The 26,474-nt window shown below is 37.2% G+C and overlaps 2 protein-coding genes, 2 non-coding genes and 1 pseudogene across 7 annotated transcripts; 3 read left to right on the top strand and 2 right to left on the bottom strand.

Annotated features, from left to right (window-relative positions):
* Positions 1-553: 553 nt before the first annotated feature.
* Positions 554-5,253, bottom strand: LOC137730892 (putative pentatricopeptide repeat-containing protein At1g68930; annotated as a pseudogene).
* Positions 5,254-5,610: 357 nt separating this feature from the next.
* On the bottom strand, positions 5,611-9,565 carry LOC137731075 (transcription factor bHLH49-like). 2 transcript variants are annotated; one of them, XM_068470146.1, is made up of 9 exons: positions 8,878-9,565; positions 7,747-8,742; positions 7,447-7,671; positions 7,310-7,378; positions 7,140-7,208; positions 6,723-6,794; positions 6,427-6,627; positions 6,171-6,258; positions 5,611-6,083 (listed from the first exon to the last, which is right to left on the bottom strand). In XM_068470146.1, exons 2-9 carry the CDS (start codon positions 8,653-8,655, stop codon positions 6,046-6,048), a joined length of 1,671 nt encoding a protein of 556 aa, XP_068326247.1. In that variant the 5' UTR covers positions 8,656-8,742; positions 8,878-9,565; the 3' UTR covers positions 5,611-6,045. The 2 variants fall into 2 exon arrangements, with proteins under 2 accessions (XP_068326247.1, XP_068326248.1); XM_068470147.1 differs by having other exon boundaries at positions 7,313-7,378; positions 7,747-9,562.
* A 10,047-nt stretch (positions 9,566-19,612) lies between these two features.
* Positions 19,613-23,652, top strand: LOC137731941 (WPP domain-interacting tail-anchored protein 2-like). 3 transcript variants are annotated; one of them, XM_068471206.1, is made up of 5 exons: positions 19,613-19,995; positions 20,531-21,108; positions 21,212-22,347; positions 22,543-22,734; positions 23,073-23,652. In XM_068471206.1, exons 2-5 carry the CDS (start codon positions 20,574-20,576, stop codon positions 23,283-23,285), a joined length of 2,076 nt encoding a protein of 691 aa, XP_068327307.1. In that variant the 5' UTR covers positions 19,613-19,995; positions 20,531-20,573; the 3' UTR covers positions 23,286-23,652. The 3 variants fall into 3 exon arrangements, with proteins under 3 accessions (XP_068327307.1, XP_068327309.1, XP_068327308.1); XM_068471208.1 differs by having other exon boundaries at positions 22,543-22,738; XM_068471207.1 differs by having other exon boundaries at positions 20,500-21,108.
* Positions 23,653-25,331: 1,679 nt separating this feature from the next.
* On the top strand, positions 25,332-25,414 carry LOC137733070 (small nucleolar RNA R160). Its single transcript, XR_011068388.1, has one exon. It is a non-coding gene; the product is annotated as a small nucleolar RNA R160 (small nucleolar RNA).
* A 98-nt stretch (positions 25,415-25,512) lies between these two features.
* LOC137733066 (small nucleolar RNA R160) lies at positions 25,513-25,594 on the top strand. The gene has a single exon (XR_011068384.1). It is a non-coding gene; the product is annotated as a small nucleolar RNA R160 (small nucleolar RNA).
* Positions 25,595-26,474: the final 880 nt, after the last annotated feature.

Here is a 26,474-nt window from a genome sequence, read left to right as displayed (position 1 = left end):
ATGAGATTTGAAGATCGTCACCATCTTGATTCTCCAGAACTCGTAGTTCTCACCGGAGAAGATCGGAGTTCTCACCTCAGAACTTCCAGGTCCAGCCATCTTCGAGCTTTGATGATGCGAATACAAATCGAAATCGAGTTTTGTAAATTTCCAGCAACGTCACCCAACCCGGAACGAGTTCGAGTGTAGCTCGATTGGTTTTACGCCCAGATCTCAAACAATCGATCCTGGCTCTGAGGCCATGTTAGCGTTTTGAAAATGGAAGAAGGAAAAAATGCACTGAGAATGAAGAAATGCTGCTATTCTCTCTGCAAGTTACAGAGGAACCTTTTCATTCTTTTGTAAAGTATGTTTTCCACACAGCACACACAATCGTGAAAAAGGGAATAACTCTGTTAACAAGGCTTAGCTGGATACACACACCAACAATACAATCTCAGCCTTACACTTGTCATAATCTAAGACTAAGTGAATACACAATTAGAAACAAGGCTTATTTACTTTAACTTTACTTAGCTCACAGCTTATACACTAATATCTGGTTCCTTCGAAGATGGCTTCTTTTTCGATAGAGGAGTTCGTTGGGGACGGGGTTCTGAAAGGACTGATTCCGAAGCTGTTAGATGAAGGCTGGGATGATGTACCGACCTTGAAAATCATGAATACAGATGATATGGATGCATTAAACATGACAGAACCGGAGAAGGTTAGTTATTTAGACTCTTATTCAAAGTTAAGTTTTACATTCAGTTTTTCAGTAATCATCTCCTTGACCGCTGAACATCGAGTACAAATCTAAAAGGGATGTCTTGTAATCACCATATCAATCTGCTTCTAAGGCATTTATTTTCTTATTATTTTTTCTCTAGGATGCATTGGAAATCAGGTCTTACCTGCACGACCGAGCTTTGATGCAATATGGAGATAGGCTCGAGTCCAGTGGGAAATGTCTGTCTGAGCTCCTTAACTTAAGCACTGTAGAGCTTTCTTCTCAGTTTGGCATGAAGCGAGGCCATATTGCCCGTTTCATGGACAGAACCTGTGCTTTTGCGGATCATCTACCAAAGTCTCATCCTAGCCCTGCTGCAACAGGAAGAATGGGCTTACAATCGAAAAATACTAGCATTCAAAGGAGTTTTCAATCTGTAAATTCTCAAAAGATCCTGAGTAAATTACCAACAAGAACTAGTTCAATTAACGGCAAATCTCTAGAACAATCACTGGCAAGTTTCAAGATCAGGGATGGATACATCTTCAAAGGGATCGTTGCCATAGAGCCAGCTGAACCTAGAGCATGTGGTTGTGTACAACCTGATCCTGTAGCTGACAAAGTTGCTCCATACTCCACCATCGAAAACATCTCGGTTCAGAAGTTGACACCAGAGTATAAGATTGGAATGGAGCATTTGGTGAAAACCAAAACACCTCCGATGAAGGCTTCAGAACTGTGGAGAAACAAACCAGCAGTGATTCTCTGCATTCGACGTCCTGGGTAAAATCTTTTACTCTGCATCGCAACATGTCTTTGTTTTAACAGATCCTGGTACTCTCCATTATATTAGGTGCTGAATTTTCTGTCATGAACTCAAAAAAATAGGAGATATCGTTGATCATAGCTTTCATATAGGGGTGTAAAGTCTTAAGTAAATATAAGACACTTAAAGACGGATATTCATAAATTAAAATGAAGAGGCACATGAAGCAAGTATATTGCTATAGGATGGTATCCTTGTCTTATGGTCCGAAAGGAAGTATATGAAACAGACAAAAAATGATGTACGACCATGAAAAGCTGGCTCGACTCCAGTGAGAAATAGAGTTGTATCTAATTCAGTAATTTGAGTCAAAGTGTAAGCATCTTTCTTGAAACTAAGTTCTTTTGTATGTATTGAACTTGAAACAGGTGCATCATGTGTAGAGCTGAAGCTCACCAGCTATATGCCAAAAAACCCATATTTGATTCACTGGGGGTTCAACTATTTGCAGTTCTTCGTGAGTATATGGAGTCAGAGGTATAACTACATTTAATTTCCGACTCTTACCATCAACTTTGGATGACATATTGTTTTGATGCAGATAAAAGACTTCTGGCCTCGATATTGGGGTGGTGTTGTATTGTATGACCGCGGAATGGAATTCTTCAAAGCACTTGGTGGAGGGAAACTGCTCAAGGAAAAATTCCTGTCAGGTTTTGTTTTCAACCCTCGAGCTAGAGCAAATTACAAGCGTGCAAAAGCTATGGGGATACAGCAAAACTTCAAAGGAGAAGGTGAAATTAAGGGGGGGCTTTTTGTAGTTGGCGGTGGAAGGAGTGGCATTGCATACCAGTTTATTGAGAGAAACTTTGGTGATTGGGCACCTCCAGCTGAAGTCATTGAGATCTGTGCCCAGTTGCAGGTAATTCTTCTTGGACTTTTGAATTCCTCCCAAGTCTGCATGAATGATAAACTTTATATACAACAGCTTATCTTTAACGTTAACGCAGAACCAACAAGAAGCTCAAGAGGACTCCTGTAAGAGATCACAGCAATCTGAATGAAAGTTAGATGGCACGTGAGATCCACAGTGAATAAAAACATATATCTTATAATTCCAGGATAGATACGTATTACGTTTTATGATTCCTTTACTGATGTTGCTTGTACTATTTTGTATGAAGTGTAAAGAGATGAGTTTATTGGAAATGCCGTTCAGTTAACAGTTCAGAAGACCCTTAAGAAGCTTCTTTCAAACTTGCAGCAATAGGTTTATCCAAGTAAATAAAGGGTTCACAACGGATAGTGCTCCAAAACATAATCCAGTAAGTCACCAAGTGATGTTTAATGACTTGCCTTCTCAACCTGAAACAAGTAGAACATGTATAATCATAACTTCCATCTCCAAGTGATGTGATCCTCCTTCTTTGGAGCTTGAGCACAGCTGTTGGAATCTTGAGATAAAAACATTTCCAGTTCATAAACTTGCAAGGATTCAGATCCAAAAAAAAAAAAAATCCTTGCGGGATAGTCAGTTCATGCACAACAGGTCTCAATTGCATCTGTGTATATGAAGCAACAAATATCTTCTGAAATCAAGGAAACTCTGAATTTGGTCACCCACCTAATAAATATATGGTTTTACAATCCTCTCCAGCACACTCGCAATCCCATCACCAGAAATCTCCGCATGAACAAGTTCCATCTTTAAATAGATGGTACCGGCCAGCATCTCTTACAAGTATCTCTCTCTTAGTGATCTTCGAAATGTATTTAGCGGCATTGTGGCAATCCCCACATACTCGAAGGTTTTTAACTACTCATATGGGAAGGCCAGGAGGAAGAAATATCAATGCAAATGCAATTGCAAGCTTCTCACTGTGGTAATTTAGCATCTTCATTTTTCTGATTCCTCAACATCATGAAGAACAGAACTCATATCTTGCTCATACCCCTTTTCTATCATTTTGCAATTTAGTTCCTCCAGCTTAGCATATATCTGATCTGAAAATGGACTTGACTGGTCGTCTGCTGAAAAAATGTGCACTCTGTTCTTATATTTGATCCAACTGCATCCCAGTTCCTTTCTAGCACCCTTATCCCTCATTCCTCTCCTTAATTTGGCCACCTCATCCCATTTCCCTTTGGAGCATAGAGGCTTGAGAGCAGATATAGCTTGCAGCATTCTGGGGCTCTAGTTCTAGAAGAGATTCAGCTGCCAATTTACCAATTTCCATAGTATGATGAAGTCTACACGAGCTCAACACGGTGGCCCAACCAATTGCATCTGGACGGAAAGGCATCTAATTTATGAAGTTTTTTGCTTCTTCTAATCTTCCAGCTCAGCTGAGAAGGTCAATGATGCAAGTGTAGTGATCCACAATGGGTGTAATTCCATGTTCTTTTACCATTGATTCAAAGTAGTGATGTCCTTTCTCCACGAGTCCTGCTCTACCGCAAGCTGAAAGAACCCCTATGAAAGTAACTCCATCGGGTTTCAAACCATGGGCCAACATCCTTTCAAACAAAACAAATGTCTCATAAGCTTTTCCAAACTGAGCATACCCTGAAACCAAGGCTGTCCAGGAGACTTCGTCCGTGATCTCCATCTCATCGAACAGCCTATGGGAGTCTTCGATGCTTCCACATTTACCATATAATGTGAAGTGCATTTGAAACAGTAATGAAAGAAATCAATCCAGAAGCTAGAGCTTGACCGTGGAACTGACAAGTACACTACCAAACGTATATTGATCCATACTTAAGCCTTCCAATCTCATCTCTCTAAACTTATCAAGTGCTTTTCCGCCTCCATAAGAAATTAACCCTGCCTTTGAGTACATGTCCACCAAAGGACTACCAACAAACAAATATAATTCAAACCCAATTTTCACTAATCTGTCGACCCAAGTTCACACACCCCTGACTCGACGAAAGCACAAGCATAGTGGAGAACGTGATCCGGTTCAAATTACCCGGCCCGTCCCTTAACAACAAGCTATAAACTTTCACAGCCTCAGCAACCGAGCCACATGACGCATGCCCCGAATTAAGTGAATTCCAAGACACCCCATCGCGGGTTGGCATTCGATTGAAGATCTATTGCATCTCGGAAAGACGACCCGATTTAGAGTAACAGAAAGAATGGCATTCCAAGAGAAAAGGCTTCGGTGAGGCATTTGGTCGAACAGAAGGCGGGCATAGCTTAAAGTTGCCCAATCTGCCGTAGGTAGTGACGAGATTTTTGAGAAGAAAGGTTTCAGGATTAGTCACGGTTTTGATGATTTGGGAATGCAGCTTCTTGGCTTGCGCATGGTTCCTGCTTGGCTGCAGAGCTTGAGTAAGTTGCAGTAGTAGTCTGAGGAAGAAGACATCACCCCAAAGGCCTTCGGCTGTAAACAGAAGGTAATTGTAATTTAGAGGAGGGCATAGAAAAGCAGTGGGAATGCTTCTTGCATGAAGCACATAAGCAATTCAGTGCTTTTAGAACTCCATAACATCTGTTTCTAAAAACGCCTCTGCGTCATTTTAAAAAACACTCACGCACGAGCTATTTGAATGCTCATTGCACCCCGAAGTACATGAGCAATTCAGAACCCCAAAACATTTTTTTTCTAACAGTCTTTGCATCATTTTACTAACAGTCTTTGCGTCATTTTAAAAAACACTCCCACACGAGCCATTTGAATGCTCATTGCACCCCGACGCACGAAGCACATGAGCAATTCAGAACCACAGAACATTTTTATTTTTCTAACAGCGCCTTTGCGTCATTTTAAAAAACACTCCCACACGAGCCATTTGAATGCTCATTACACCCCGACGCACGAAGCACATGAGCAATTCAGAACCACAGAACATTTTTATTTTTCTAACAACGCCTTTGCGTCATTTTAAAAAACACTCCCACACGAGCCATTTGAATGCTCATTGCACCCCGAAGCACATAAGCAATTCAAAACCCCAAAACATTTTTTTTTCTAAAAGTGCATTTGCGTCATTTTAAAAAACACTACTCATTGCACCCGAAGCACTTCAAATGCTTTTCTAAAATTAATTTTCATTTTTTCTAATAGGAATTTGTGCCACAAAAAGTAAACTAAACATGTTAAAATATGTAACAAGATGAGAGAAGAAATCAATTATAATACTACATTTGAAATTGAAAGATATATAATAACAAAACAATTTGTTAATCTAAAAAAAACAAAAACATGACCAACATTTCCCATTGCAAATTCCTTGTTACCGCCCATCTCTATGTCTGTACATTCCCTGATCCACTGCCTCCAACACAAACAACTTCACCTTCTCTGCCTCTATACATGCCATCATATAGTGCTTCTTACAATATCAACATAACATCTGCTTCGCATTATGTTTCTGCAAATCGCCTAAAGCCGGAAGCTTCAAATTTGACGGGTTGAGCTTCCGCAAAATATTGCGATGGTATCTTCATCGTCCTAGGTGACCGGGAAAGGGAGTATCATGATCGTTGTTATTTCATCAAGGTAGTATTGTGCACGTATGGGGGCGGAACAATGTCGTGGCATGAATAAGAATCGTATAATCAAAGTTCAACTTTCATCTGGCCCGGTGGCGTTGATCCTGCAATTTTTTCGAAGAGGAGAAATTAGCTCAAGACACTGGAAAGATATCGGAGGCATGTTGTACGTAAAACCTAATGATGCATACCATCCACATCTTGGCTACTGGGAGGAGTACTGCCTCCATAGCTCATCTGGACAACGTTGTGGAGCTCATCCTCCCACACATTTGGTAGCTGTAGCCAAACACAGGAATTATGAAGTTCAGTCGTAAGACTTGTAACATAGAGACTCTGAAAGCTGAGCAGAAGAATAACATTCAGGTGTACATGGTGTATGGGATATTATCCACATTGACTATGAAAGTTCATGTCACAGAAAATTATCGATCCCTTGAAAGATACCTGAGAAGGCTCCTTGAATCCTCCGGTCATTTGTGTCATTTGGGAACCCATGGCTCTCCGAAGTAGATCAGAAGAGCTCCCCATCCCAGGAAGGCCAGCTTGGATAAGTCCCGGTTGAGATGGATGTAGTTGACGATAAATCATAGGCATATCCGGAGAAAACCCCAACGTAGATGAAGGTCCGACCCGTGACTGAAGGATCTGTGTGGAAATGATGTACAAGGGTGAATCAGATGTGGCACAAACATACAGATCATGATTCTGTCTTCCCATGGAAGGCAGGCAAAATGACTTACATCTTTTGCAAGGAGGCCTTCAATGTTAAAATCAAGTCGCGGATTCACTGTAGCAAGCTTCATCGACAAAAACTTCAAAAAGAAGAGGCCACTGTAAGATATAATCGAATGCCTTACACTAATCAGGAGTACGTGTCTAGCATGAATTTAGAACATAAATTTGAGATTATGGTTAGTAAAGGGCTCATTTATTTTCAATCTTTTCCTTAGAAGCAACACCTTAACCGACATAAACAAGTTAAGAATAGCTCTTCATGAAGACAGAAAAGTTGAATTCAGTAAGAAACCAGTTTCCCAACCAAAACTTTTGATGAGATCAACTCCTATCCACTAATACACGATACAGGAAAGACCAATTACACCAGAAATACTAAGAACCACAACTCGGAAGAAAAGAAATCAAGAAAGTTTTCATACCTCAACCTGCCGTTGCAATGATTGTACGTAGTTAATGATTTCGTCCAGCATCACTGCCTTCCCAGTTACCTGCATCAACCAGTTGCTTGTCATGAATATGAACTAGGCAACTCTCAGGTGCGAATTTGACATAAATTAGTTCTTTAAATATTACTCAAGTAAGACAAGACAACCTTGCTGCATCCAGGCACAAGATCTTGAAGAAACTTCATCCTCTCACTGATTTTCTCCCTTCGGACCTGTTTCAAAAAACGATCAAACTCCACCCTAATGTAATAATAAAAAATATTTCGACATAATATCTTACTCTTTCTGCAAGACTATGACTATTTGTTGCCTGGCCTCTTCGTGCTCTAACATGAATATATTCTTCTTTCGGCGGCTCAGATGCTTGAGACCCTTGTTTCCCCTGTTTTCCAGTAGTCTTGTTGGGAGTTGAAGCTGGTTGTTGCTCTCCCTTATCTTGAAATTCAGTAATATCCATTGCCGATTCACCGGGTTGTTGTGCATTGGCTTGATCAAGCTCATTAGCCTGTCATCAAAGATAAATTAAATAACATGCATAACGAACAAGGTAAAAAAAGGCATTTTCAAGATGGTGGTTTACCTGCCTACTCCTTTTCCTTTTCTTAAAGCCCTTAGACGATGGTTTTGCACCCTCCAGCATAGATGGTTCTTCTTGACCACCACCGCCACCACCGCTGGAATCAGCTTCATCGGACTCGTTACCAGACCCGCCAATAGCGTGTTTTGCTTCATCATGAGATTTCGCAAGGCTCTCACTTTTCTTCTCATTCTTCAGTGGGCTCCCTTCAGTAGTCCCTTGCTTCATAGGCAAAGAAACATCTCCATTTAGCTCATTCCTTTGAGAATGAACGCCGGGAACTCCTTTCGACCCATTACCGGCTACAAGTTCTTGTGTCCACGGCATCAATCCCCCACTCTTAGAATACATACTCATGGATTGAGGGAAACCAAAAGGGTTGACCATATCACTAAAACTCCCGCCATTGAAGCACGAGAACCGAGCAGCACGCTCAATGAATGCAGAATCGGCCGGAAACTGAGACAAGCTCTGTGGGAGCACTCCAGGCCCATTTGGCAAGAACATTCCCCCTTTCAACATCGAATTCGGCGGATTCCAGCACATATCAAGTGCTCTATCAATACCACTTCTCAAAGAGGCAGGAATGCCTTTCCTAATTCCTATTGAGTCTGAAGTGCTTGCACTGGTCTGAACATTCATGTCACAAAACCCCAGGTCCTGTGAACTGGTTGGGTGATCCCAAAGTGTCGGGTTAAACGATTCCGCCATTGAAGCTGAGGGCCGAGAAGAAGAACCAACTAGATCCCCTTTACTAACTGCCATAGAATTTCCAGTGGGAACTAACCCCATGGATGTATTTGTGATATTGGAGCCACCAAATCTCCAGTCTGGTGTAATCCCAGGTGAAAAATTCATAGGATCATCATTCCTATTCTCTAATTCAAATTTATCTTGGTCACCCATATCCATGTTTTCTCCAAAGAACGCCAAAAGTAGCCAAAATCTCCGAAATTTGACCACCCCAAATAAAACCCTAGAACCCTAATTTCAATTTGACTAAAACAAGTGAGAAAAAAGCAAATTAAAAACAGAGGATGTAAGGAAAAGTATAATTCAACTCAAATAATCTCAAAAGATGTAAACTTTAAACTTGCAATTGAAGGAACTTCAAGCTTCTCTGAGAAAAATTACCTCCGGAGTTTCCAGGAAACCCAAAAAGTAAAGAAATAATGTGCTATGTGAAGATAACTACACAAAGAAAAGGGCTTTGAGAGAAAGATCCACACTTGCATTAATGGGCTGAAGAATTCCAAAACAGTGAAACAAAACCCATGTACCTAAAAAAAGCTGTACCAAATATCACACCAAATTCGCAGCTACCATTTCCAAAGACCACTTAAATTTGCAGTACCATATTTGACAAGAGGAAGCACTCCCAAGGCAGAAGACTAAAAAATGACAGTTCAAAGAAAGGGCTGGTAAAAGTCTAGAAGAACATTGATTTCAGCGTAATAAATGCCCCCATTCAAAACCCTAGTCAGAGTTGCAGGAAACCCTCAGCTCTGAAACACAGAGAGAGAGAGAGAGTCTAGAGAGAGAAAGAGAACCAACTTCAAAAGTGGTAAGAGAAAGATACCCATTTGAGATTCTGTGTTACTTTTGGCTCTCTGCCCTCCATTCAAGCTTTGTACTTGAAACAATCCTCCTATTGAATTTGGGTTTTGGGTTGGCTTTGTTCAAAACTCCTCCTGTTTTTTAGCTGGGCAGCTCTGGCTACACTCACTATCGCACACCCAAAAAGGAGGAGAGAGAAACTGAAGAGTGAGAGAGGAGATAGATTGCTGTAGAGAGTGAAAGAAAGAGGAGTAACGGCAAAGGTCTTGCTTTTATACCCACGCTTACATAAAAAAGAGAGCTCTTGATGAGTAACCACCGCCACTGCCACTGTAAAATTATTAAACACACTCTCTTCTCTTCCCCCCAGAACCCATTGCATTTTTCTTTCTTCACCGCCTTTAAATTACTACTATTCTAATCTTTATTAACTTTTATTTACTCACTTGAGTTTTCTTTATCATAATTTTAGCGGGATAAATGTTAAGAAGAATTTTTTAAGAGTGTGATCATATGTTTTTAATATAATATTTTATAAAGTTAACATGAAATTGATATTAAACTGTAAGTGTCGAAGAGTTTATGAAAAACTCAAATTTGAGATAATTTTCTTAACATGAAAAACTCAAATTTGAGATAATTTTCTTAACATTTCTGTTATAAGCGATATTATACAAGAGTTTAAACTTTAAACTCGAAAAATAGTAAGTGTTTATACCATACTTGACCAATCCTGAAACTACCGAGCACTAAACAACGTCAGACCTTCAAGGACCCACTGAGAGGTTCATGCTGAGACACTCCTACCGAAGCATAAGAATTTCCCCCCAACCAAGAAGCCAATCATAGCACGACACATGTCAACATCAGAATAAAACTCATAGAGTCCCACATCAATCGCGAACAAAACCTAGAGGCTCTCCTCAACTATAAAAGGAAACCATTATCCTACAATTAAGGCCTAATGTCATCATTATACTTAAACTAGTCATTAGAACCCACTAATGATAATTATGCTTAAACTTATGTATTTGTGTAAACCCTTTACTATTAATGAGAACTCTTCTACTACTCCGTGGACGTAGCCAAACTTAGGGCGAACCATGTACATCTTGTGTTTGCTTCCTTATATCTACCTCTTTACACATCATCATCACTAGGTGACCGGAGCAACCGAGCGAATGTCACAAACTTGACACTTTTTATTGTACCAAAGTTCTTGCTGATTTTGTGCATTAACAGTATGAAATGAAGACAAAGGTTCTAATTATTGAGATAATATGTCATCGATTAATATCTGTTTATTTTACTTGGATTTTTTAACTCTGATTTATTCAATCGAGTTGAATAATTGCATTAGTTTAAGCGGATGATTTATTCCAGTTGAGCTAGCTAGCAACTGACATTGCCAACTTTTGCTTTGGGGGCATTCTTTTATCTTATTGCGTTGTCCTTCATTGCACCATGGGACATGAGCTTAATAATGTCTTTTAATTTAGTTTGTTTGGTCAAGGGCCTAAAATCTAGCTCGTTTTCACACTGCATTTATTAATGGAGAACGTAATTAGTAGTTAAGAAACTAATTAAGCCATCTGGTTTATGCAGTCTGCAGTCTGCAATCTGCATTATTGTGTGGGAAGATCTACGCTATCTCATCTTGATAGCTTGACCATCTTATCTAGCAGCCTAGCACATTCCATGTTGTATCTGTTTGTTCTATGGTGCATATACATTGCCTATTATCTATCAACAAACAGTGATTTTCGAACTCTTATTGTTTGTATCCGTATTATTTCTTTTTGTCTTAATTTTTTTAGTAAAAATATCGTAGAACAAACAAAAGAAGGGACGTAGAAAAGAACCAGAGCGTGAAAATTACTACTATTATATATGCTTCATGAATTGTGATCTAATCATCCATAAGGGCATGTAAATCAGATGGCTAGGGTTTCCTCTACAGTCTCAAGGATGACCCATCAGTTACGAAATCTTCATTGTTAACAAGCTGCACCTGTGGAAGAGATCTTCAATATGTCAGAAACATAATTTGATATATTAACTGATATAATACAAGTAATTCGATACTTAAAAAAACTAAAGTATAGTAAAAAAAGACTTGTTCAATTATTTTCTATTAGCTATGGCTTTGTACCATTTGATGGACTGTCCCTTTCTCTCCTTCTCTCATGTCATTATTAGTTGGCATTGGACTGGCAATCACAGACTCGGTCACCTAAGCCTTAGATTAATGGATTCTCCCCTCCACTCTCCATTATAAAAATCCTATCTAATTTCCCTTCAAGCCATTTAAAAAAAACAAATTTGAAAATTTCAGTTTGAGATAAATTCTTTTATACTCCGAATTATCATAAAATTTTGGTATTCTGAAATTGGTTCTATGAAAAAAAATGTTTGCACATAAACATTGATCAAATTTCCGAGTGCTTTGATAAGCATCAACCAACACTTTCTAAAAGTAATTTTAACCTTTCTAAAAGCATTTTTAAACACTTTTGTTGTAAACCTCAACGTCCATATTTGATTTTCCCAAACACTTTTATTGTAAACCTCAATGGCATAATAGAAATTTATTGAGTTAGAAAAAAAAAAAAAAAAATTATACCGTCATGAGAGTGATGCAAACCTTATTCATCTTTTCTTATATTTTTCACTCTATTCTTTATTTTTGCATTTACAAATGCTCTTTAGCTAGAAAAGAGAAAAACAAGATGGCAAATAAACTAAACACACAAATGGATGAGTTGGTCCATATATTATGGTATATAATACGACATAAAAAATGATTTAATTATCTCGATGTGCAGTGTATGAGAAAGAATGAACTGGGTTAGAGGGGATAGTCCAAAGGAGAAGACAACGGAAACAAAACCCACAGGCTCAGGGTGCTACCGCCCTGTTAAGGAAACAGGGATTAAGATTCCTCCATATCAATTCCTCTTTCTCCAATTAGATTATGAAGAAGCCAAGAACAAGGCAAATGGCGCATTGACACATGTAATGGTGTGCTCTTTTATAGGAGATCAATTGATTGAGAGATTTTTCAGTATACCGTAAACACAGCTAGGTGTACTAAGTGTAAAACTACAACTGGTGAAAATTTCAAAAAAAAAAATTCAACCAATTGTATAACACTTAATGTACCATATTTACAACACACTGAAAATTTTTAAATTGATTGTAATTTATATAATAGTAGTGAGAGTTGGTTCATGGTTGGCAATGAATGGCCCTCCTTTTGGGAAAGCAAAAACCAAGCAAGCAATCAAATCACGTCCATGGAATGGCAACATGGGATAATATAAGAGTTGGGGATTCGAGATCTCTTAACCAGAGCTTTAGAATTCTTTAACCTCAGTCAAAAACTCTAATTAAGTATGTTCATCATTTACTCTCTCTCTTTCATATATATGTTCAGAAAATTAAAGTAGTACTCCTTGATCCTTTACCTTGGACTTGCCCTTTAAACGACTGGACAAGCACGTTTCAGACTTATTTGATTTATGTAATTCTATTATTGTGCTTACAAATAGTGTCATGTAAGTTTAAACTTAGGCATGCATACAAAATGCATTGGTGTTTGAACGGCTAAATTGAAATTATCAAAATTCGATGCAGATCCAACCGCCTAATACATCATTGCATCTCATTAATTGACATATTGTAAAATTTTCAGTTTTTATCACGTGAATCTTTAACTTTTACCTGTTTTGTGTTCAAAACTATATTGTAATAACAAAGACACTCTCATTATAGCTATGTACTCGTAATAAAATTACAAAACAACAAAATGGTTTAATCACAATTAAGTATCAAACTCAGTGCACATTATCCCATCTATGTCAATCAAATAAAGACAAGGGTCACTAAAACAAATGCTAGCTGGTCTTGAGTTCTCATACTTCACTAAAACGTCTGTTGTGCATAATTAAAACCCTGGAATTATAAAATCCATGAAAAAAAATAAAAATCCAACAACGACAGATATTTAAATTATGTTCTTCATAAGGAGAGATTTTTCAGTGTGACCGACACACAAGTTAGTACACCACGTGTCACTATATAAATTGTGAGATATATGTGTTAAAAATTTAATAACTTAAAAAATAAAATTTCTTACCACTTATATAAAAACACGTGGTGTATCATCCGTGTTCCCATCACAATAAAAAATTTCTCCTTCATAAGTTGCAAAGCTATTCCTTCTCATGGATGGAGCCAATGAAGGCTCACTGGGAGCAGATGCCCCCACTCAAGTAATTTGTTTGTTTAGTTGCAAACTACAATTATATAATATACATGGGTTATCTTTGAAGAAAATATATGTATCTAATATCTAACATACATTCATTCTACTCATACTCCATATCAAATATTATATGAGCAATAGTGCTCATGTTCTGTTATTCAAACCGAAAAAACCCTCTCCCAACTATCATGTACTAATATTTTTTTCATCACTTTGCCACTTTCCACTACTATGTTGAAATTTTTGTAACATTGAAATTGTGATACATCATCATTTGAAACCATCTTTAATATCATATTGCGTATAATCATACTATAATAAAGTTTTCTTAATTATTTTCTGTTGCCCCCACTAGAAGAAATTTCTGACTTCATCCCTCCTTCTTCTTTTTTTCACTATTTTGTAGATATGTTTATATATATATATATGAATCCTTTAACAAGAGGGATCCCCATTTTTCAAAAAAATGGGGACACCCTCTTGGCCGTTAAATTTGGCTTGAATGAAATTGTGTGGTTGAGATTAACTTGTGATTTAATCTCAACTATAAAATTTCATTAAAACCAATTCAACGGTTAAGAGGATGTCCTAATTTTTTTTGAAAAATGAGAATTCCTCGTGTTAAATGGCATATATATATATATATATATGTATATGCTTCTAGATGGTCTGATAGAAAATTACTTAATGTGACTCTCAAGTGCTAACTAATTGATTAAGGAAGTACGTACATGATGGAATACGTAGCTTAAAATTGCACAGCGTATTTTGTTTGACTTGGTCATATTCCTAGGAACGTACATCTAATTAAGTTTAACTTAATTAATTAATATGTAGGATGCGAAATAAGATCTTGAAGAGCAGAGAAGAGCAAGAATGTCAGCTGGGCTGGGTCTACAATGGACAGATAATATTATGATCTCCTCCAGAAAAAATTGTGATGAATTTCATGCAAACATCATGACATATAATCATGATAAGATGCTGGTCGAAATTGAATGATTGTTTTCCAAACTTTTATAGCCTCTTTTGGCTCGCTTTTTCTGAAACCCTAATTCCATAAGATCCACCTTTTTATTTTTCTAGCTTTCCGAGTAGAAGATGCTTCTTGAAAATGTGGGGGTCTTTCCTGTTCCTTTTTCCCTGGATTTTTAAATTTTTAACTCTCATCATCTCCTGCAAAAGTTGTAAAATGTAAGAGAAATAATGGGACCCTTTTGTGGTAGCATTGCGATAAAAGAGTGCCTGCCCTTTGTCTCTCCATGCATATGCAATGGGGAGACACTAGAGACTCGTAGGGTACTGCTAATAGGACTCTTTCAACATATTGTAGCTGTAGTAGCATGTCGATCATGGAAGGTCGAATGTCGATTCTGATCACGATTGCTAGCTGGAGTAGCAGTACTGATCATATACGTGTATATAAACTGTGCTCAAAATAAGTTGGGATTTGATACTGTAGAATGTCTAGAAAGCACGTTCCATATCCTCCATGCTCTTTTTCTTCCCAATAAGGTTTTGTACAACCATCTACTGTGTCACAATGTTTCGTCGGAATACTTTTCATCGAGTATGTAGCGGTCACATTGCTTTGAGTAACATGTCATAATTGATATTTTATGGACGTCTCAAATAATGTTAATAAATGTATGTACTTACTAAAACATGCTTGGTTTGATAAAATCATGCAGCGGTGATGATCCAACTATATCACTAGAGTTTCTCCTTACTCATAGACTACCTATTTGAGTTGATCCTAGCATTTTATCTTATAATTATGGGTTAAGTACCAATAACTACTCAATTTTTAAGGATGATTTGCAAATTTGTCATAACCTATTAAAACATTCCAAATAACTATCTAAATTAATAAAAAAAAAAAAGGATATTGGTTAGGTTCACTAGCTTTAAGTGATGACATTGAAAAATTTTAAAACGTGTATTAATTCTTAAGTTATCTATGAAGCTTTGTATCTCCAAATTAACGCATTTTAGCTAATCAAATTTACTGTTTAATTTGGTTAAAAGGGATCAATTTGGATAATTAGAGCTCCAAAGATGACAATTAATGAAAACCAACTGTAGTGTTTGTCTATCTTATCATTTAATACTACTAATGTCATCATTTGATGTTTGTAAAGTCATTATTTAACGTCAGTGACCTAACAAAAGTTTAATTTTCAAAACGTTAAATACTTATATAAAATGTTTTAAAATATTAAAACTAATTTAAAATCATCATAAAAGACTGAGTAATTATTCATACTTAACTCGATAATTATCATAGAAAAATTCGAGGGTTATGCCCAAACCTTACTCTCAGTACCACGAGTGAAATCTAATGCTCAAACCTTTTGCCTCCACGATGTTTATTTTGGATAATATATGGTTGATTATTTTCCCATAGCAGCTACTATTTTGCAATCTCATTACAACTATTTGTTCGAAGTACAAGATCACAAACAAGGTTTCTTGTTTGGTAACGGTAATGTCTTTATCTAATCCCAAAACCCAATTTAACCTAAACATCGCAAAAGCAGATGAACGTATACATGCAAATGCATGGAAAGCTACAGGCTATAGCGAGCTAGTAGTTAAATCAAACCCTAATTTAGTGACATGTGGCTTCTGCAGTGTTTGGTGACGCAGACACAGTGGGAGATTGTTTCAATCATTTTTAATTATTTTTTTAGAAGTTTTAACGAAAAGTTCATGATATTATTTACTTTAACGAAAAATCATATTTTTACACTAAAAAATCAAATCTGGTACTATGCACTTATCCTTTATTTTATCTTATCGTTAAAACTCAAAATTTTCAAATTATTTTCATTAATTTTCCTTTATTTTTTCCTTACTTACTTGATGATACGTGGGTAACAAAAGATAGATCAAAGACTAGGTGCAGTGATGGGTCTAAAAAGATGGAAAATCATTTGGAGGCTTTCGGATTGCGAAGAGATTGTCTCTCTTTGTAGGGCAACGGATAAGCCTACAACGGATAAGAGTTGTTTGAGCACGTTGTTTCCCTACTTATATGATATCCTCTGCTTGCCGCTTGGAAATTAACGTGCGTGTTTGAGATATGGATTGTCTTATAATCTAGACTTAAGTGGGTCTGATATGGATATGTATCAGTATATAGGCATATACGATTGAATTGGAATAGAGGAGAGTAAATTTCAATTCGAAGGAATTATAAGAAGATTAGACATGAAGAAACGTCTCTCTTTTAATTTTTTTTAGTTTTAGAAAGGATTGTAGCGGATAAATTTTACTTTTGAGTAATCTCTCTCCTACTTCAAATTGCCAAATTTTTTTCATTTCTTATTTTAACATGTCTTGAAAATAGTGATTTATCAATTTCAATCAAACCATCTATATCAAACGATGCCTTAGGAGACTATTCTCACACGAAATAGGATATAGACATCATTTGCCTCATTCATTCACATGTCTTCCAAGATTAAGCACGATGTGACCTATAGTCTTGATCAAATAATTTGTAGGCAATGCTAATGGTGATCAAACATTAAGAAAACAAACAAATTAAACAATACAATCAGTGAATAAAACAATAAGCAGCTTGATGAATCAAATAAAACAAACAAATTAAACAATACAATCAGTGAATAAAACAATAAGCAGCTTGATGAATCAAATACTTTGACTTAAAAACATGGATCAAATTTGCAAGGCTACATTGAAATCCTAAGCTATAAATTCAGTTACACATCAGTTCAAAGACATTAAAATGAGAATACACAACATGAGTGAAAATAAATTGAAGAGAGAAAACCTTAAAGCAATTATGATATTGAACTTATCCAAGATAGCCTATTGGGGCGAGTCTTTCGGTGATGGTGAAAGTGTTTAGGGTTTAGGGTGGAATGGCTAGGATTTTTAGTGTGTATGAAAAGAATGCTATGCAAACATCCTACCTTATATTTCTTTTTGGTTCTTTGACGTTTTCTTGCATGTTATTGACTCTTAATTTGGAACCAAAGTTGCATCCTAATTAGGTTGCCGATTAGGATGATTTTATTAAAACCACACATCATATGGTTGGTCCTATTTATGTAAAACAAACTCTGAAGCAGGTTGGTAGTTGCATATGACTTAACACTTTTTTTTATTCGCAACCACAACTTAACTTAATAAACATGGAAACGGCTTTGTAATGATGAACTCGAAATCCCTGGTCCTATCCCCATTGTTTCTAAATCAACATAACAATCATGGTTACATTTTTTTGACAATTTAAGTTATTTTCATTTACAGCACAAAACCACATTTAAATTTTCAGTTTCACCCTGATTCCAAATTTCCAAGTTGTGGTCCTTTTGTTCAAGTTCTATTGCTCTCAGAAGACAGGCCCAACACTAAAATAGTGGACCACAAGTACAAAAAGCAAAGCATGTTCCAACTATGGATCATATAAAGCCCCTAGCAATGACTATTTTTTTGGGGGGTCCAATTACATAAAAATAAAGAGAATTTTGACGAAAAACCATATTTTTACACTAAAAAGTCAATCATGGTACCATTCATTTTACCCTTTATTTTGTCTTTATTGTTAAAACTCAAGATTTTTAAGTCATTTTCATTAGTTTTCCTAAAAATAAAATGACACGTGTTCTAATTAGGTAGATATTTTGAAAAAGGTTGGGTGGTGGTCCAAACCTAAATAGTGATCGCAGTGCTAAGGATGTGACAATTAACAAATGGCGACTGAGAAATTCAGACAACCTAACGTGCTTTGCGTCTCTTTGCTTTGCTTGAACAAGCTTGGATGCCATTTTTTGTGTTTTGGAGGGGGCTGCAAACTTGGTGCTGCATCAAATTGTTGCCTCAAATTGGAGAAATTCTCAGCGTCCAACAATTGGCTCTCGTGATCGTCTAGCCGAAGACACATTAAATAAGAGGTTGTTTTTTACTTTTTCTAAAAGAGGGACAACTCGTGGCAAGCCACGGTTATCCATTATTTTCAGAACCGGCGAGACTATGAAGAATTTTACCCTACCTATGGCCATAGTCAAGCAAACTCACTAGCTATGTGTTACGCTGGTCCGGACTTTAAGAATTTATTCTCAAATTGACATATGGAGAAAGCATTGATATTCCATTTTAGGTCAAAGATTTGATTGATTCAAATCACTTCCAACTTGGTCCATAAAAATGTGTTTACGTCCAAGTTCAACCACAGAAAAACATATGGGCCGAATTATTTAAGAGCAAATTTTCAACTTTTAAAAGCCCAACCAAGTAAGCATTCAGTAGATAGAGCCCAACCCAAAATTCCAAAGTGGGTAGTTGGTCCTGTGAAGATTTGCCAGCTCTGAAAACTCTTTTGTTTTTCTATTTTCTTTTTATCATATTTAAATTTAAAATGTTAAGAAAATATATAAGTCCCTTTGCGAAAAAGTAATACATTAAATTTATGGCATTCAAGATCTGAGAAATTTCAATGTCCTGAAAACACGGCCGATACACTAATTATCAATACAAGTGGTTGAATATCTAAATAAAAAATCCAACCGTTTGTATTTTAACACTTGATGTACTAGACTGTGTTATGATCCATGTAATAATGATGAATCATCATTTATTGAAAGACATGATTGACTCCATTGATAAAGTCCTTAACTCAAAGTAAACTATTGAAATCCCAATCGCCTGCAATCAATCCCATATCACATGCCACAAGGGCCCAAACAATGCAAATCCTCAATGCAATTATTGCCTCAAATATTAAAACCAAAAGTTAATAACTTGGCTCTTCAGTAATAAGTCTTATCGGCTCCTTCCCAAAACAAAATATGAAATGTCTTATCAGCTACTTCCCAAAACCAAATATGAAAAAAGTAAACATGAAATGATCAAGAGAAATTCTTATGTCCGACTATTTAGACCAGATCGGCAGGTCACGTCCACAACCACGACACAAAACAATGAGCTCACCTGCATTTGATTTTACCGACCTTAGTCTGCTCTTGTTTGATTGTATATGTTACTGTATAGATCAGTCGGGCACAAGAACTTCTCCTCGACGAGTGAGCCACAAGAATCATCAAAGGTGGACCCGACGTTACGAGTACTGCGTACGTTTTAATGATGTTGTTGTTTATAACTAAATTATTGGAGTGGAGGAGCTGCTGCCTACGTGGGGCAGGTGCCAACGTGCACCGCAGAACACACAACATTCTAAGTACCCCATCTGTATGCTTTCGATTTGCTTTGACCAATTGGTGTCCGCGGCTCTCACCTGTCATCACCTTCACAGATCCCACAGCCTCCCAAACCACCACACCCAGCAAACTCCAAAAAGTCCACCTTGGTTTAACGGCAACGGCAGGTGGTTAAACCCAACAGTTTAGTTCCCTGCTGAGCTCTGAGAAGACCCGGAAAAGCTTTCCTCCCACTTCCAGGTATTTTTCTGAGGACCCAGAGTTTCAAATTTCCCAGGCGGCTTGCTTTTGTTGTATATAATTTTGTATTGCTTTCTCTACATATTTGAATTTTTGCATGCATTTTTAATGCCTCAATTCTGCAACTTTGTTTATTTAATTTGCTTAACCATTGGAACCTTATGGTAATTTTCTTTGGTCAGAAAACTTTGTAGTATTTAGTGAGTCTTTAGCTTCAAAACTTTTATGCAGAGCTGTAATGTCACAAATTTGGTTGTTCTTCGTTATGTTGTTGTATATTTTGTTGGCTAGGCGATATTCTAAACTATTATAATTTACGATGTTCATGTTCAATAGAGATTGACTTTGTAAAGTTTCACGACGATCGCTTGTTAGTTGTTACTTAATCTCGATTAGTCTAATCTGGTGGCGATATTATGGATATTGGTTATGTATGTACCAATGACTATATTTTGGGGCTCATTCGTATCATTTCTTGCTCTAAATTAAGTCTGCCTTGCTCAGCCCTCTCTTTTGAAACTTTTTCGAGACTCAGATAGAAGAGATCAGGTTGCGAAAGCAGGAATTGAGCATTTGGTATGGAAGACCACGCTGTTTGTGATATCAATGTTGGCAGTCCAGAGCTTGAGATAAACCACATCCATGAACGGGTGCCATCTAACGAATCTGGCGTGCAAGAGTTAGAGAGTTCCATGAAAGTTTTGACAAAGGTGGACTTGGACTTGGCATATTCTTCTGAGAAGTTAGCAAATCTCCATGTACCTCTGATGTACCTTTTGGCTCAGCAAAATGATCTCGAGGCAATGGCCACCACGAATAACTATATTCTGGCCGACTTTGTTGAGAAAGTATTGGTGTTCAATCTCCTGTCTAGCATTTTAGATTCTGAGGTACGAGAGCTGGACAATTACATGGATAATCTCCGAGTGGAAAGTGTTGATGCGCGTCAAAAAATATCTTCGTGTAGACACTTGGGAGAACTGTATTCTATAATGAAAGGAAAGCTAAACGATTCTGAAGAATCACTAAAGCAATCTCGGCAACAGATTTCCGAGGTCAAGATGCAGTCTGCAAGGTTTCAGAGAACTGTTCTAGCTTTTGCACATGAAAATTGTAAGTTCAAAGTTTCTGTCTAGTTTGAGAGATTCTTTAAATTCAGATAGCAAAGATGCATTTTTAGTTGGTTATTATTTACTTGAGGCGCACATGTCGACAGGGAAAAATGACATTGCCATGGATTTGTCAGAAAATTCTCAAATGTCGAATAAAAATGCAATGTCAAATTTAAGGATGCCTAGACAACAGAGACATAATCTATGGATGCTGGAGAAGTCGCTTTCGAGGGAGCTATATCTTGAGAAGAAATTAGCCGAATCAAGACAGAATGAAGAAGAACTTAAATTGAAGATGCATCATATGGAAGAGGTAGCATTTCGCATGGAAGAAGCAGCAGAAGTTGTTTGGGGAAGGTTTTTAGAGGCAGAAAATGCTGCTGAGGTTCTCCAGGGGATTTCAAAGGAGTTATTGGGTCGACTGCAGCTTGTTCATTTTAATCTGAATGGTTCAATTCAGCGAGAAAGCGAGTTAAAATTCAATCTTCAAGCTAGTTTAGAAGAGATTAGAGCAAAAGATAATGCTTTGCATAAGCTCGAGAAGATAATGAAAGAGAACATTAAGAGAGATGTTGAACTGGCTGCTTTGAGAGAAAAGGTGACGCTCCTTGAGAAACAGCTGAAAGAGTCACAGCTCCAGCTGAAGAATGCCAATGCCACGAATGAATCGAGTGAAGAGAAACTTGGGGAAATGGAAAGTTTAGTTGCGTCTTTGAAAGAAAATATCTTTGTAGCAGAAATTAAGGCCGAGAGTGCAGAACTGAAGGTTGCGGAAGTAACAGGAACAAATGTGGAACTCACCGAAGAGCTGAATTTTCTCAAAGGAAGTGCTACTGGCACAGAAAAAAAGGTTGGAAGTCTCGAGAAGCAGCTGAGGGAAGTAGAGATACAATTACAGCATGCAAAAGCATCCTCCGAAGCAAGTCAAGAGCAGCAAAATATGTTATATGCTGCAATTTGGGATATGGAAACTTTGATTGAAGATCTAAAATCGAAGGTTTCCAAAGCGGAGAATAAGACAGAAAGTACTGAGGAGCAATGTATAATGTTGTCTGAAACTAATGCAGAACTAAATGTGGAAATAACTGTTTTAAGGGATAGAGTGGAATTCTTGGAATTGTCTTTGGCTCAAACTAACAATGCAAAACTTGCAAGTGCGGAAGAACTCAATTCCAGAATCAAGCTCATTATGGATATGGCAATGCAACTGGCTGTAGAAAGGGAGCGCATCCAAAAGCAGGTATGTCTTGTATAACCATTTCTCTCTTGCGCTCAAGTCCTCGTTTCAAATGAGAAATCTGTTGCTTCAAATATATGTACGGGAAAGTAGAAGTCACTGAATTGCCATCGAAAAAGCACACTCAAGGTGTCCGAGTAAAGAAAAACTATAAGCATATTCATAATAATTTTATTAACTATAGTTTCTTCTGTGCAGATGCAAGTCTTAACAATGGAGAAAAAATTTCTGGTAGGGAAATTATGGAACACCAAAAAAGATGCAACTGAGTGCAACAACGAAGACATTGACAACAAAGAGCTTCCACCTTTCAAGTGTACTTCTCCAAATGCTACTTCTATAAAAACATCCGTGGAAGATGTGACAGATTCTTTAGATAAAAGTTTCCAGGCAGGTATTCTTTTCGATCAGTTCCTATTACAATAAATGGACTTGAAAGGGGAATTAAAAGAGAAAACTAAAGAAGGGTCTTCAGTCTTCATGCATAACCAGGACTGCCTAGTGCCTACCACTTGTATAACTGTAAATTACTAAGGTGTTTACAATATAGTTTTAAGTTGCAGTGGTTGCAACGGATTTTTAAATTCTTTGTTTTCCTTTCAAAATCGTAGAACTACATAATGAACTCAAAGACAGTGTTTGAGATTGACCTTTCTGTTTTTTTTGATGATCTATTTTCTGATTCTGGACCATTCTTCTCACAAACTCTGCAATATTCACTGAATCAGGTGGATGAACCGTCAGCAGAGACACCTGGCTGTGATAATGATGCAGGGGCTTCCAGTTCTGTATATAGTCCCACTGGCTCGGATTCAGAACTTGACACTGTCGAAGTGGTACAGGCCAAGTGCCTGAGCCTGAAGTACGTTCTCATAGTAATTGTTGTCGTATCAGTCATATATTTGCTTAACCAGGAACCTTTCCCCGTTGAAGATTTGTGACGAATGAGCTTTCACACGCCTTTAACATCACGACGAACCTCTCATATCTGTGACGCATTGTTCCTTGAAATTTTTTTCTGAAGCGCTCTACATTGTGCTGGGTGTCTTGTTAGGTTCTGCAGAATAAAATGTTGTTTAAGCAGGAAGTATTGTATTGTTTGAAAATTGGTTTAGTGTACATATAGGTTGGTGAAGAGTAATGATTCAACGGATGATTTAAGTCCCCTAGATGACATTTGAACAGATGATTGAAAAGGATTAGTTGCCTTTGGCGTAACATGAATTTCGAGTGGTTGCTACTTGGTAATCAGATTAAGTGACCTTTAATCTGCTTATGATCACTAAGATTAGAAGCAAAGCAATAATGCCAATGAAATAAAGGTATTAGTTACTTTTATTACTCAACTCAGACAGTTACATATATAGTACTATAAACTTATCCCCTTGTACACATTTCATGGCAACTGGTCTGGTTGAAAATTGGCTTCAACTTGGAGTTGGGGAGGAAGGTTGCCACCATCGCATATGCATTCACCATTAACGCAGCGCCAGGGAAATCCTTCGCACACACTGCTGCAGTCTATCATCCCAGGACACCGGAGTTTTCCCCTTGCTTCAGCTCCCGGCATGTTCCACATTGCCATGCCTGTGCAAATTACAAACCAGTTTATACCAATGTGTCACAGTGTGTGTGTGTGTGTGTGTGAGAGAGAGAGAGAGAGAGAGAGAGAGAGAGAGAGGGACTAACAAGCAATTATAGCCAAAAGGAGGACCAAAGAAGCCAACTTGAGAGATGGTTTCCTCTCCATATTGTTTTTGACAGTGTTGTTGAGGAACTTGTAGACTTGCTGGTTTGGTTCAGTTTGCAAAGTAGTTCATTTTTCACTTCATTTTATAGGAGACGAAATAAAATGAAACGGAAGGTCAATTCAATTTTTAGATTTCAAAAAAGTCCTCTATATTAAATTACATCACGAGAGTGATTCATTCTTCAATTATGGCAAGATATTAGTGAAAAATATTGATGACATTACCAATTTCCTCGCTTGCAATTGTAGTTGTTGAATAAGTTGTAAAAGGGAAAGAAACTTCATTTAAATGGTCATGTTGTCATGTGGTGTTGTCAAAATTTTCACATTATACGAGGTAGCGGTGGGGTAAAAGAGGTTCATGTTCATAGTTACTTATTTATATCTGTGTCGTGTTTATGTCAACTTGAAAATTGATATAATAACTCTTATTACGACAAATTTTTTTCTTGGTTGATACAAGTGATATTGGTGAAGAAGAAAATTGAGCTCGGATCTCGAGTATAAAAATGAAAGATCTTAACTAAGTTATAAGACCCTTCCGAATACACATCAAGCAATATCAGTTGAACAATATTAATCATGTGTTTGTGTTTGAAATTGTCAATTCTAATGACTTCCACACCTTTTTTTTTTTTTTTTATAGGAAAACTAATAAAAATAGTTTAAAAACTTTGAGTTTTAACAATAAGAACAAAATAAATGGTAAAGTGAACAATATCATGATTGATTTTTTAGTTTAAAAAATGTGGTTAAAATAAATTGTACCGGAAACTTTTTATTAAAATTTTTTTTTTTGGGTAAAAACAAAAAGAAAAAAGGAAAAAGGAAAAAGCCACGAGTGGCGTACGACAAGTCGTTTGTCATGCCGAGTAGAAACCCTAACCCCTAAAACCCCTATAAAATTCTCTCTTCCGGCTGCATTAAGCTCCCGCAAGTATAACTGATAGATTTCCCACGTCGGGTACTTCGCCGCTGCGTATCCCTTTTCTTCAATTTTGATTTCTGTAATTATTGTGTGGACTTTACTGGGATTTTGAAATTATCAAGTTTTAATCTTGTAACGCACCAGATAGCCCCTTGCTGCTTGGAAACATGGTAGCAGGGAAATTTCGAGCAAAGGGTTGGGTGCAAGATTCAACCTTTGGCATCGGTTGTGCAGTGAATCCGAGTGATTTCTCTTGCGCAACTCTGATTTGCCAGAAAATAGAAGTACTAGGTCTGAAGAAAATGGCAAAGCAAAATGATGAAATCAGATTTATTTTAAATCTGAATTTGATGTGGAATTTCAAATCATGCCTTCAAAGTTCTCTGATTGCTTTGCCATATCTTTAAAATTTGAGATTTTTATCTGAATTAATAGTTTAATTCTTGTGTTTTTCTGTTGCATTTGATGCATTTGGATATGGATTTTATGAAGCAAAATGAGGAGATTTATATTGCTGAATTTGATGTGGAACAACCTCATACCATATTGGTCTTCAAAGTTCTCTGATTGCTCATGTTGCTATGTTATGTCGAGTTTTCGATGAATTTATTAGTGTTACTTGTGATCCTGTTTTCTGGAGCCCAACAATTCCCTAAAAACGTGACCCTTCTGATCGAATTGGTTGTTTTTCAGATGTGGACATTTAGTAAATATGTAATTGCGGTTTTGAAGGCTTTCTTTACTACTTGTATGAATTAGTTGAAGCTGTTTAATCTTGGCTTATTTCTACTGTTTAATTTTGAGTTTGGTGGCTGATGAGACGAGTTGAAGCGAATGTGAGCACCAAAATTTGCTGTCTGTTATGCATTTGTATTGCAGACTGTACGAGCATGGTGCGATACTGAAGTTATCTCTTTGTTTTTTCATTGCAAACGTCTCTTGTATTTTTTGTATGACAGCTGAAGCAAAGCTAGGGATACAACATGTTGGCATTATGTCCAGCAATATGCATCAAAACAACATTGCAAGCTCGAGCAAGGCAAGCGAACAATTTGCCAACGGATTGCAAAGAAAAAGGTTTCCGGTTCCAAGCTGGCTAAAGTTGTTAATCCTTTATGTAAGGTTTTAGTAGATACGATTTCATAAGGCTGAACATCTTTGTACATGAATTCTGGAATATCAATCTGTTGTTAAATGTTATGAAATCCTGGAAGTTTTTACTTTTGATGCCAATGGAGATGAATTCGGGTGCCAACTACATGTAGAGCCAACTGCCACTGATTCGACTGCATAACAGCGGAATCAGATGTTGTGGCCATTTGCCACTGATTCGACTGCATTACAGCGGAATCAGATGTAGAGCCAATTGCCACTGATTCATCTGCAGTACTGCGGAATCAGATGTAGCGCCAATTGCACTGATTCGACTGCATTACAGAGGAATGAAACGTA

Source organism: Pyrus communis, chromosome 4 (genome assembly GCF_963583255.1).
Source record: "Pyrus communis chromosome 4, drPyrComm1.1, whole genome shotgun sequence".
Classification (NCBI taxonomy): Eukaryota; Viridiplantae; Streptophyta; class Magnoliopsida; order Rosales; family Rosaceae; genus Pyrus; species Pyrus communis.
The sequence above is the reverse complement of the archived record's forward strand: the minus strand, read 5'-3'. Positions and strand labels throughout refer to the sequence as shown.